Source organism: Macaca mulatta, chromosome 10 (assembly GCF_049350105.2).
Source record: "Macaca mulatta isolate MMU2019108-1 chromosome 10, T2T-MMU8v2.0, whole genome shotgun sequence".
NCBI classification, from domain to species: Eukaryota; Metazoa; Chordata; class Mammalia; order Primates; family Cercopithecidae; genus Macaca; species Macaca mulatta.
In genome coordinates this window covers 75,228,652-75,241,373 of record NC_133415.1, presented here as the reverse complement: position 1 = coordinate 75,241,373, position 12,722 = coordinate 75,228,652, and the positions used below count along the sequence as shown (strand labels likewise).

Here is a 12,722-nt window from a genome sequence, read left to right as displayed (position 1 = left end):
GAAAAGTCATTTCACACTTTGAGCACCAGTGTGTCTTTTTTCTTGTCTTGGAATAATGTAAGTTTGTTTGAATGATGCCATTGAAAATAAGTAACTGTGGTTTTCTCTGAAGAAAATTCTATCTAGGACATGGCAGGCACTGGAGACACTATTTTAGCATCAAAGACTTTTTTAGTATCATCATTTTAATGTGATGCTTCTAAAGGTCATTTCTGTTTGAACGTTAAAAAATTCATTGGACTGCAAAATATTACCAGGTTTTTAATAGTCTTATAAATTATCTTCCTAGAGTAATTTATAAACCAAATAGAGAAGAAAGTGGAATTTTCCCCCATGATTTGAACAATACATATTCATTTCAGATAAGGCAAAAATATATTATTCAGATTATATTATACATATGTTATGTGTATAATATATATTAGGTTACATATTATCTGAATAATGGTTGGAAGTGAAGGAATAATAAAGATTTGTTATTGGATTTATTTTGTCTTTGTAAATTCAGAGTGGTAGATTAGTCAAGTTGTAGAATAAGTGTTTTACTGAATCCTAACGAGGTATAACATTCATAGTTAATTCCTCTAAATAAAAAGTCATGTAGAAAAATTTTAAAACATAGTAAACTAAAGAAATAAAAATTTAAAACCCTCTAATTCTGCAAATACTGTTAACATTTTTAATGTATATCCTTCTAGCACGTTTCCTATGTAAATTTTCGTTTGTTTATTTTTTGAGACGAAGTCTCAAGGATGGGCCCTTCGTTCATCTTTCTGTCCTCTGTAGCAGGTTACCTGAATGAGTGAGCACAGGGTATAAGACCTTTACCTTAAATAGTAACATCTTTTGATTGAATTTTTAGTTGAATATCAAGAATTTTCCCCCTTTAATCACTGGATGTTGTCAGAACTTATTCTTCAGAAAGTTAGGTTTATCTTTGTGGGTTCTATTTGATTGGTTTGTGCATTGGCTGCCCAAAATACATATCCCTCAACTTGGAAGTTACAAAAGCTGTATTCATCTGCCAAGCATTCATTTCCATACTTGGGAAAATTGTCCTCTAACACAGAGTCCCTGACACTACAAATCTTACCCAGCCCTCAAGGCCAAAAATGTTCACAAGAATTCCCAACATCGTCTGTGTTTGCATCCTGCAAGTAAAAGTGTGTGAGTGGTCTTTGTGTAATATTGATGTTGAAAAGGAAAAGTTGTTTGGTAATACTAAAAGCTTATTTATTCCAAAGGGCCTACTTTTTATATTGTCTGACTCACATGTTCTTGTGAGTGAGCTGAAATTCATCTAAAATTGTTTGCAAATATTAGCTGAGTGTTCTAACACATGCCTGTAGTCCCAGCTCTCGGGAGCCTGAGGCAGGAGAATCGCTTGAGTCTAGAAGGCAGAGGCTGCAATGAGCTGTAAATGCACTACTGTACCCTAGCCTGGGTGACAGAGATCATGTCTCTTAAAAATAAATAAAATAAAATAAAATAAAATAATTGGTAAATATTTCCTAATTCAGTGTATGGCCCCAATTTGATTATTTGAATAATGATATGAATTTCGCCAATAAAATAATGTGACATCAATAGAATCCAAGGTAGTGCTTTCATAAGGTTACAATGTTTTGCCCAAGGCCTTGGATACCATTTAATTATTCAAAACAGAAGTTTGATATTTCATTCACAATTAAGAACTTCACATTAAATCAAAGATGAGGTTTACAGCTCATTTTGGATTCTCTTTAAATAAACTTCTTCCTCCTTCAAATCTTCCTCCTCAAATAATAAATTTACAAGATATTAATTTATAGAAACAATAGTTTATCAAAATCCCTGAACTTTAAATCATCCAATACAGTAAAAAGAAAAGGCTTTCCTTTAAATAATGACACCATCTCTTTCATTTCTATACTGTACAGATTTGGCAATGCACTTCCATTGGATGCCTTGGATAAAACTGGGTCTTAACTAGGAAAACCGTAGTAATCTCCATTTTTAGAGAAGGGAACAATTGCTCATTATGGTAGAGTGATTTGGTGCCTAATATCAATGGCCAGTAAGTTGAAGAACTAGGGTCTTTTTAAATAAGTATCAAGAAAAGACCATTCATTCATGTGACTTGAAACTGGTCAATGATTGGTTCAATTCAACTGCTTTTGCAAATATCTTCCATAAAAATTTCTAAAATTTCAGTGGATTCTAATGAGGGACTTTGGATTCATCTGCCTAAAATAGGTATGAGTACAGTAACTTAAATATCCATGTCATGTCCGATTATAAAATCATGGCTCTCAATTAATGATGAAGTTTTTCACTCGGCTTCAGAGCAGGGCTTCTCAAATCTTAATTTGCATACAGGTGTAGGAAATGGGGGGCATGTAGGTCAAAGGATACAAAGCAGGAAATATGTAGGATGAACAAGTAAAAAAATCTAATGTACAGCATGAGGACTATAATCAATAATCGTGTATCGTAGTCAGAATTTTTTCTAAATGAGGAGATTATAGCTGTTCCTGCCACAGGGGGACAAAATGGGTAACTGTGTGAGATGATGGATATGTCTTTTGTTCCCTTATAGTAACCATTTTACTCTATGTAGGTATCTTATAACATGTTGTAAGTCTTGAATATACACAATAAAATTTATTTTTTTAAAGATGCATACAGATCACTTGAGAATCTTGTTACAATGCAGATTCAGATTCAGTGGCTCTGTCATAATGGATCACAAAACACTGCATATTTAACAAGCTTCTAGGTGATGCTTATGGCCCATGGACCATATTTGGAGTAGCAGGGCTCTCAAACTTTAGCATGTACCAGACTCACCCAGATGGCTTTCTAAAACACAGATTGATGGGCGTCATAGTCAAAGTTTCTGATTCAGTAGGTCTGGGGTGGACCCAAGAATTTGCATCTCTAACAATTTGCGGTGAAGCTGATGCTGGTCTAGGGACCACACATTAAGAACTGCTGCTTTGAAGTCCTGCATCTTTCTTTTGCAAGAGCGTGGCTCTCCCCAGATGAAACCCATTAATTCCATCCACTCTAAAATGTCGGCTTAATCACAGAAACCTGGGAAGGGCTCCAGGAGACACTTTTTCTGGGAATTATCCAGAATTTGTCCTGTGAGCGATTGACCGTAGTCCTTACCAAATGATTTGACTTAATTAATTTCAAAGATATATTTCCACAAAATTAATGTAAAGAGTTGTTGGTCTACTTTCTTTTAAAAAGAGAAATCCATGATTTCTACCTAACAGCCAAGGGTTTAATCCTTCTGATTTCTTTGGAAACTGTATCAAAACACTTCTAATAAATTAAAGTTGGTAGGAACATTTTTATATACATATATATTAAAGTTTATATATATAACACATATAAATGAGTCAGCAGAGCTATGTTCCTTTACCCTTTTATAGACTTCTGAATAACCTGCTGCTATTATGCATTAAATACAAACTTTTGACGGACAGCAGAAAGCAGCATCTTCACTCTTTTCATTCATTGATTTATTCATTCATTCAAATTTTTTTTTTATTTTAGCCTAACATTTAGGTGGTTCTTTACTTTCAGGACTTAGCCATTAATAGTATAGCTATTTATTGTATACTAGCAGGAAAATAAATGTGAATTCATTCATTCATTCATTCAATTAAAAAAAAAACCACACAACTATGTGTCAGTCACTCTCATGGCCCTTATATGTGTAATGCTGAGGAAAATCAGATGCTCTCATAGTCCTTACAACTTGGAGGAAGAGAGTGACATTATAAAATTTATACATCTACATGTAAAATTGCAGCTGTTACTAATGTTCAACAAAATGATACCATATGAGTGCTGATGACTCATGCGAGTGCTTATATGATGACACAGCCATGCTGTGTCAAGATTCACTTGAATCCATGCTCCAGTTACCGCTGGAAGAACTTGCTGGACATTAACTGTGCAAAACACCAAAAGGGCTTTACTTGGTGTCAATGAAGAAGTCAACAGATGAATTTATCCAGCTCGTTAAAGCTGTCTCTTGCTTCTAACTCACACTGGTAGACTCTTCAAAATTAGGAGTTTTGGCATACTTCATTATGAAAAATTCTAAGCTAACATTGAAAGAACTGTATAAGGAACACCTATATATCAGCCACTTGGATTCCATAATTAAAATTTTGATGCTTTCACTTGATCACATATAAATCCCTCTATCCATTTATCAATCCATCTTAGTTCAATATGATGCATTTTAAAGTAGGTTGCAAACATCAGTATACTTCACTCCTAAATATTTGGGAGTGCATACAGCAGGATGAAGTTTGTAAGAATGATTCTGAATTTCTTAGAAATAGGAGGCAGATACATTATCTAATTTCATTCAAGTAATAGAAATTTAAGATACAATTTGTACTCATGTTTGAAGAAGCTCCTGCTTAAGGGAAAGGCTGGCTCTAACAAAGCTACTTTATGACAATATTTGTCCTCAGTGGAGTGGATTCCTGCATGATGAAATTATGAGACTCACCCATAATATGCTGGAAAAATTGATGGCCTTGCCTCTTACCCATGTGGTGCCCATCCAAAGGAAGATGCTGTCATCCTAATCAGCTACACAGAAGGAACTGCACTCTTTAGATGACTCAGACGAGGAAAGCAAGATCCAACACCTCTGATAGCCCAGTAACACATATGATATTTGAAAGACCCTTCACTTACCATGTTAACCATTCAGTTAAATCCTCCAAATCCTAATTCTCTGCTGCTTAGCCATCAGATCCAAACTTTCTTTTTCTTTTTTTTTTTTTTTCTTTTTTTTTTTTTTTTTGAGACGGAGTCTCGCTCTGTCGCCCAGGCTGGAGTGCAGTGGCGCGATCTCGGCTCACTGCAAGCTCCGCCTCCCGGGTTCCCGCCATTCTCCTGGCTCAGCCTCCCGAGTAGCTGGGACAACAGGCGCCCACAACCGCTCCCGGCTAATTTTTTGTATTTTTAGTAGAGACGGGGTTTCACCGTGGTCTCGATCTCCTGACCTTGTGATCCGCCCGCCTCGGCCTCCCAAAGTGCTAGGATTACAGGCGTGAGCCACCGCGCCCGGCTCAGATCCAAACTTTCAATGCCCAGGATGGAAATCTTTTCAACCAGTACATCAAATAGCTTTTCCTCCTTCTATAAAACTTATAAAGATGATCTTTTCAGTTACCCTTTTACTGCTCCATCTGTATTCTATTTTCAATGCACTTCTGTTCATTTTGGAATTAGGAAGCCTATAAATTCTTTTTATATTTAATTTTAACATTCAAGTTAGGCATATTTTGAAGAAAAAGATATTGCAATGATTTCATTTAACCACTAGAGGGCAGGAACTTACTTCTGTGGTTCATTCTGCACTTTTTTTTTTTTTTTTGCTACCCGCCTGAGCAAAATCTAGCTAATGCAACTAAAGTACTACTACCTTCTGAACCTTCTTTCCTTGATATTTGCTTAATTGGAATTTAAGTCTTTGAGTCAAATTAAGAAAACTGACATTCCTAGGTTCTGTTTCTATCACAATTTCCAGTACCAGATTTTTATTCACTCATGAAAACAAATAATGGGGGAGAAATAAAGTATTGCCTTCTGCTGATTCTCTTGAGTGGGATAAGGAATTTGGTTTTTGCACTCTGGCTTACAGATTCGTATAGTGGGAATTATTCGATCTTTCAATCATAGTATCAGAAAGTTCAATTTTAGTATGGTACTCCTACAGGTGCTTTTTTTCATTTTTCAGCCATTGTTTTGCTTAACTTATTTAACTTTGTACATACGGATGCCTTTTTAATGCAACAGGGTAGTTCTTTGAGAATTATGTTTACATGTATACATCTCTAGCTCAGCAGCAAGTTATTATTACAGTTCCTTAAGCTGCTGTTATCATAGAGTGGACTGATGCAGTAGAGAAATTTAATCTTTACCATGTAGTACCTATTCAAATACTTGCTCACAGTTTCCTGTGTGACCTCTGGCAAGTTACATGACTTTTAATGAAGTTTTTAGTAAAGACTTCTAATAACACTTCTGATTTTTTTGCTATGTTATGGTGCTGTGAGTGTTGCCTACACTGATTGGCTGTGAAAGAGCTATTGTATATAACAGTGTCTAACCCAGGATGACCTACAGCCACTTCTAATCGCAGTGTCCATTCGGTAAATGTAGTCAATTAAAATTTGTAATTATGGGCCAGGCGAGGTGGCTCACATCTGTAATCCAGCACTTTGGGAGGCCGAGGCAGGTGGATCCCTTGAGGTCCAGAGTTCAAGACCAGCCTGGCCAACATGGTGAAACCCCATCTCTACTAAAAATACAAAAATTAGCTGGGCATGGTGGTGCATGCCTGTAATCCCAGCTACCCAGGAGGCTGAGGCAGGAGAATCACTTGAACCCGGGAGGTGGAGGTTGTAGTGAACCAAGATTGCACTACTGCACTCCAGTCTGGGTGACAGAGTGAGATTCCATCTCAAAAAAAAAAAAAAAGTTTATCTACAGCCATTAGCAAAAAAGTTTAAACATCAGTCACATACATTTGTTATTAAAGAATCTTACTTAACTCAGGCGTCCCCAACCAGCACTGGTCCATAGCCTGTTAGGAACTGGGCTGCACAGCAGGAAGTGGCAGGTGGGCAAGCAAGCAAAGCTTCATCTGTACTTGTAGCTGCTCCCCATCGCTCAAATTACCCCCTGAGCTCCGCCTCCTGTCAGATCAGTAGCGGCATTCGATTCTCATAGGACTGTAAACCGTATTGTGAACTGCACATGCGAGGGATCTAGGTTGCACACTCCTTATGAAAATCTAATGCATGATGATCTGTTACTGTTTCCCATCACCCCCAAATGGGACCATCTAGTTGCAAGAAAACAAGTTCAGGGCTCCCACTGATTCTACATTATGGTGAGTTGTATAATTATTTCATTATATATTACAATGTAACAATAATAATAGAAATAAAGTACACAATAAATACAACGCACTTGAATCATACTGAAACCATCCCCCCAGTAACCTCCTCTCCCCCTGGTCCATGAAAAAATTATCTTCCATGAAACTGGTCCTTGGTGCCAGAAAGGCTGGGGACCACTGACTTAACTTGTATATAACATTTGTCTCTAGAAAATCATACGAGGTCCCTGGCAAGAGTCAGTCTATGCAGGGATCTCCAAATTCCTTAGCCCAGTGTTTAATGTCCTCATTACTGACCCTCTTCTCTATGCCTTTGCTTGGGCACTGGGGTGAGAAGGTAAGGAGTTGTGGGCTGCAGACTAGTTGGCTCCTGGCCCACTGAGTTCCCAGCACAGCCCTGTCCCTTCAGCATTGCTACGGATGCATGGCTCACTCTTGCACCGTCTCAGAATCCCAGGCAAACTCTGCTCCTCCTGGCAGAGGGTACAGATTGGCAGCTTCTGGGCCAGATGCAGTCTGAAGATGTTCTCTGTTTGGCCTCTCAGTGACTGGAAACTGGGGGAGTTCACTTAAAAATTTAGTTTTTCCATTTTTCTCAAAACCTGGGCAGCAATAGGCTAAAAATGAACAGCAGCAACTGCCCCATTTACAGGCTGTCTCTCTCCTGCTCTGGACATGACCTCACTTTGCCCTATTGCGTTAAATCCAGTCCACTTCACTGGTTTCTATCACTTCCATTAACTGCCTATTACTCTGCAGTGTGAATAGTATCCTTAGGGATTGTGAGACATCTCCAGGTGTGACGCCTGGACTAAGTATTTCTCCAACGCCTACTTCAAAGTCCAGCACCAACCCTTGGTGACCCCTTCATCCCCAACTGCAACCAGAAAGTATTTGCCTGAATGTTTACTTAACATTTATCTGCTTTTAAAAATATCTTTGATTTTATATTTTACGTCCATGTTTGGAAGGTGGAGGCTTTGTCTCACATGCCCTTGATAAGCAGAGATGTATTTTTTCCTTTATTTGACTCAAATTGACAATTGAACTTGGTTTCCCAAGGGCGTACAGCTACATGGAGTATCTGAAAACTCAATACAAAGCTAAAAATAAACTTGTTGGATCCAGTTTGAATGCACCTCCAGCCTAACACCTCAAGACACTAATTTTAGTTGCCAAAAAAAAAAAAAAAAAAAAAGCCACCATTATTACTTTCACAGAAGCTGGTTTTCCCTAACTTCCATTCTTTCCTCCATCAAAATTTTCCTTTTTTCTATCCTTTTTCAGAGGGCTAATTTTAGTGAACTGTCACATTGGGAAGAATCTGGTTCATTCGCCACATGGTTTTAGAAACCGACTTGGATATAACGGGGAAGGTCAGATCCCCATGAAACAGGGACATCCTCCTATCTGCTTTCTAAAGCAGCTGAGTTTGGTAACCAAGGGCACCCTCTTCAGCTGGGAGGCCAGGAAAGCGTTACCGCTGCTCTATTTAAGACAAAGAACCACCCACTGTGGGTGTATAGGCCCCAGGTAGTCAAATCTAGTTTTTCAAGGGAAGCAAGAAATCCATTGTTTCAGTATAAAATCACCTTAATTAAAAGATTTGACAACATTGGATGAGCCAAAGAAAATGCATCCATGTATCCCATTGGGACCATGAGTTTCCAGTTTGCGATGCCTTGCTGAACAAAACACACAATCCTTTCCCTTTGCATATAATTCTAGGGAGAATTTTTCTGATGGATGTAACTAAATAGTCAGAAGACTATTTTTTCAAAAGAAAGATTCTGCCATAGTGACCTATACAGGCTGCCCCGGTTACTTGTTTAGGCTCCTGTCTGCCCTAATTGATGTCCAGCCACTGCTACTAAGGGCTCTTCCAGCACTCAGCAGGCTGTAGTAAACAAGCAGGGATGATCTGTTGAATTAAAATAAGTTCTGCCATCACTTAATGCAGTTTTGGAAGATGCTTTAAAGATGATTTGGGGAACAGATTAAAAGCCACTGGTAACAATCAGTGTCACTATTTTTACTCTTATCTTACTTTTTATAAAAATGTTATTATAGGACAATTTTTCATCTCTAATGACATGCCAAAATGTCGCAATGTTGGGCTCCAAACGGCTTCTGGAAAAATGTATTTCCTAATGTATTTTTAAAATGTGCTACAAAGTAGAACATTGGGATAGCCTCATTGTCAGTAAAACCTGCCAGGGACTTGGAAGGCAATTCTGATAAAGAGTTACAGAGAATTTGGCACATTGAAAAGCAACATTAAAAGAGTATATGTAGGCAGTTATTTTATAAGGATCAGCATTTATTCAACAAACATTTTTAAACTGTTTACTCTGTATAAGGTATGTTGAATTAGCTGCTGGAGGGAAATGTTTCAATGCATTTATTATTATTATTCATTGGTAGTATTCCACAAGCTTAAATATTTTATTTGTTTTATGTCAACATAAATAACAAACAGAGATGCCCTCTAAAAGAAAATGATATTATTTAAGAATAGGACGTACTAAATTATGTGCGTAGTCAGGGAGGGAAGGAAGACAAAGGTTTTTAAAGGATAAATGAGGAGGATTACATAATTGTTTTGAGATGATTATGCTTGGCTACAAGGATCAATAACAAGAGTGACATCAGTCCGAGGCTGGACAGGGAGTTGCTGGGCAGGTGTCCTCACAGAAGTATTTTTTGTGTAAAGTTGTTATGGCCTTTGTACAAGGTGATGGTTTTTGCAGAGTCTTTTGTGAGAGTTTTTCTTATCAGGCATTTATGAGTGAGAACCTTCTCTTTATGACATTCCCTGGCTCTTTTTGTCAGGGTTTTTTGGGTTGTTGTTGTTGTTTTAATATAAGGGACTCCATTTGGATTCTGACAACTTTCACATTATTTAACATCCACATATTTACTCTATGCCAGAAACAATTCCAAGCACTTTATAAGTATTAACTTATTTAATCATCTAAACAATCTAACAAGATAATATTATGATTCCCAGTACACACATGTCTTCATCTATAAGGATAAAGAAATTGAAGCACAGAGAGTTAAGTGAACCATCCAAAATCCCACTGTTGGTAAATTGCAGGGCCAGAATCTGAACCCAAGCAAGCTGTGCTCCAAAATGTGTGTTCTTATCCATCACATCAATTAGCTCATTCTATAAAACAACCCCAAACTTGGCAGCTTATAACATCAACTGGTTATTATTTTTCATGCATTATCTGGTCAGCTGGGCAGGTCTGCAGATCCAGACCAGACTCATAGACTCAGCTCATCTCAGCCGGGCTCACTCAAGTGTGTGTGCTCAGCTGGGGACTGGCTGGTCCAGGACATCCTTGACCAAGATGACTCAGCTCTCCTCCGGAAGAGCTGGATGAGAGACCAGGATGACTCAGACCTCTCATCCTCCATTGCTATAATAGGGCCCTGAGAAATAGTGGAAAAATTTGCGAGGGCCTTTTGTATCAAGTTTGCTACTCTGTGATGGACCAAAGCCTATCACATAGTCTAGTACAGAGTCAGTGTGGAAGGGCCCCACCAACAGGCATAGACATAGGTTGGTGTAAAACTTGGAGACTTTAATACAATTAACCTCCCATAATCATGGCTCAACACTATGCTGTTTAAACCCTGCTTTCCAGGCAGTATCAAATTTGATATTTCCAACTCCAAAAGAATTGTGAAGATGCTGCAAAATGTAGCCTTGTCGGTTTAGGAAGGCAAGAAAAGAGTAAAAAGAAATGTGGAAAATGAAAGGATATTTATAATTTTAGGCTGATCCTGGAGAAACACCATCAGAGACTCCAAGTGAAGTGAGAACAACTCCAGCAGAAAACGGGGTGAATCACACTACATCCCTGACACCCAAGCCACCCTCCCAGGCTCTCCACAGCCAGCCAGCTCCAGGTAAGCCATCTGGAAAGAGCTGGACAACGTGAGCAAGATCCTTCAGTTCATTAGTGCGACTGAAGGAGGCGCTGTGATGTGGGTAGCTAAAGCATTAAGTGGGGAAAGATGTGTGGACTTAGGAGGTGCTCCGACAATGTGCAATTGATGAATGAAGGCCAGAAGAGATTCATATGTGCTCATCTGGCTCTACAGATAACTTATTAAACCACAACAAAAAAATCACCCAGATTTCCTGTGTCCTTTTTTAGTGATGAATTATAACCCATCTGCTGGCACGGTTTGAGAAGAGTTCTCCAAGCAGCTTATAAACAACCATGCCTTAGAAGTGCATTCTTAGGCCTGCTTCATTAATTCTGTGCCAAGGGCTCCTTTCCCTCTTTCTCCAACTTTCTTTTCAACATCCTTGAGTGTCTGCTATGTGCTGGACACATTGCTAAAGCCTTTCATAGGGATCATTTCAATTCCCACTCCCGCCCCCCGCCATACCAGGCCCAGAGAGTAGATTCTACTATTGTCCCCATTGCGCAGATGAATAAGCTGACATTTTCAAGTGATAAAGTACTTATTGAAGGCCACAGAGCCAGGGAAGAGTGAACTTAGGCCTGACACAGTTCCCGATGATGCTAACATTCTTGCTTTTAGCTCCTATATTCCAACCAAAGCCGCACTCATGTCTCATTTCTCAAAAAAAAAAAAAAAAAAAATCCTTTGATTTCTATGCAGCTAACTTTGACATTTAATCTTATGCAGCTTTCTGTAACTATTCCTTGTGTGTATGTCCTGTTTACTCCAGTAAATGGGAGGCCTCCTAGGTAGACTTCAGTTTGGTGCCTCCTCTGTACATCACACAGTGCTGGAGAATAGCATGTACCTGATAATTTCTTGTTGAATTGGTTTAATAAAGTAAACAAAAGGGAACAGAATTTCCTTCTATGAAGGTGTGGAAAGGAGCTCCTTTCTTTGTCATACTAGGTCAGAGCGCCAATAGATCCAGATCTTTTATTTAGGGTGGAAGGGTATTTCTCATTGGGGAGAATGAGAAATAAAAAAAAAAAAAGGAATTATATTTAATTTGTATCAGACATGCTTGAACTGCTTTTTAAAAGGTTGCTGGCCAGGCATGGTGGCTCATGCCTGTAATTCCAGTACTTTGGAAGGTTGAGACAGGCAGATCACTTGAGGTCAGCAGTTCAAGACCAACCTGGCCAACATGGTGAAACCCCCATCTCTACTAAAAATACATAAGTTAGCCTGGCATGGTGGTGCATGCCTGTAGTTCCAGCAACTCAGGAGGCTGAAGCAGGAGAATCGCTTGAACCTAGGAGGTGGAGGTTGCAGTAAGCTGAGATTGCACCACTGCACTCTAGCCTGAGTGACAGAACGAGGCTCCATCTCAAAAAAAAAAAAAAAGTTGCCAAAGTCAATAATAGTGAGAAGATGACTTAATTATGAACAAGAAGTAAATTTTCAAATAAAGAGTTTTATATACCAAATACAAACATCTTGAGTGCTTCTGAAATATAAATCCATCATTTAAATGTGTGAGTAAATAGTCATGTGTTCCTGAAAGTAAAAGAGAATTTAGCATTTTCACATTTAACTTTTTTAACTTGATATTTTGGAATAATTTAACTTACGGAAAACATTTTTTAAATGGCACAGAATACATTCAAAAATAGCCTCCTCTTCCCCTAACGTTAACATCTCACGGGATCATGGGGCAATCATCAAAACCAGGAAACTAACATTGGCACGATACTCTGACCTGAACCGCACACTTTATTTGGACTAACTTGCTTTCCGCTAATGTCCTTTTACTGTTCGAGATTCCAACGCAGGATCCCACATTGTATGTTATTGTCATGGTTCTTTC

The 12,722-nt window shown here is 38.5% G+C and overlaps 1 protein-coding gene across 3 annotated transcripts in view; it reads left to right on the top strand.

The window, feature by feature from the left end:
* Nucleotides 1-12,722, top strand: part of PLCB1 (phospholipase C beta 1) — a 752,445-nt gene that overhangs the window by 612,593 nt on the left and 127,130 nt on the right. For all 3 annotated transcript variants that reach the window (XM_015149373.3, NM_001257867.1, XM_028827440.2), the window contains 1 exon segment: nt 10,714-10,846. In XM_015149373.3, the coding sequence (XP_015004859.1) occupies nt 10,714-10,846 (133 nt within the window).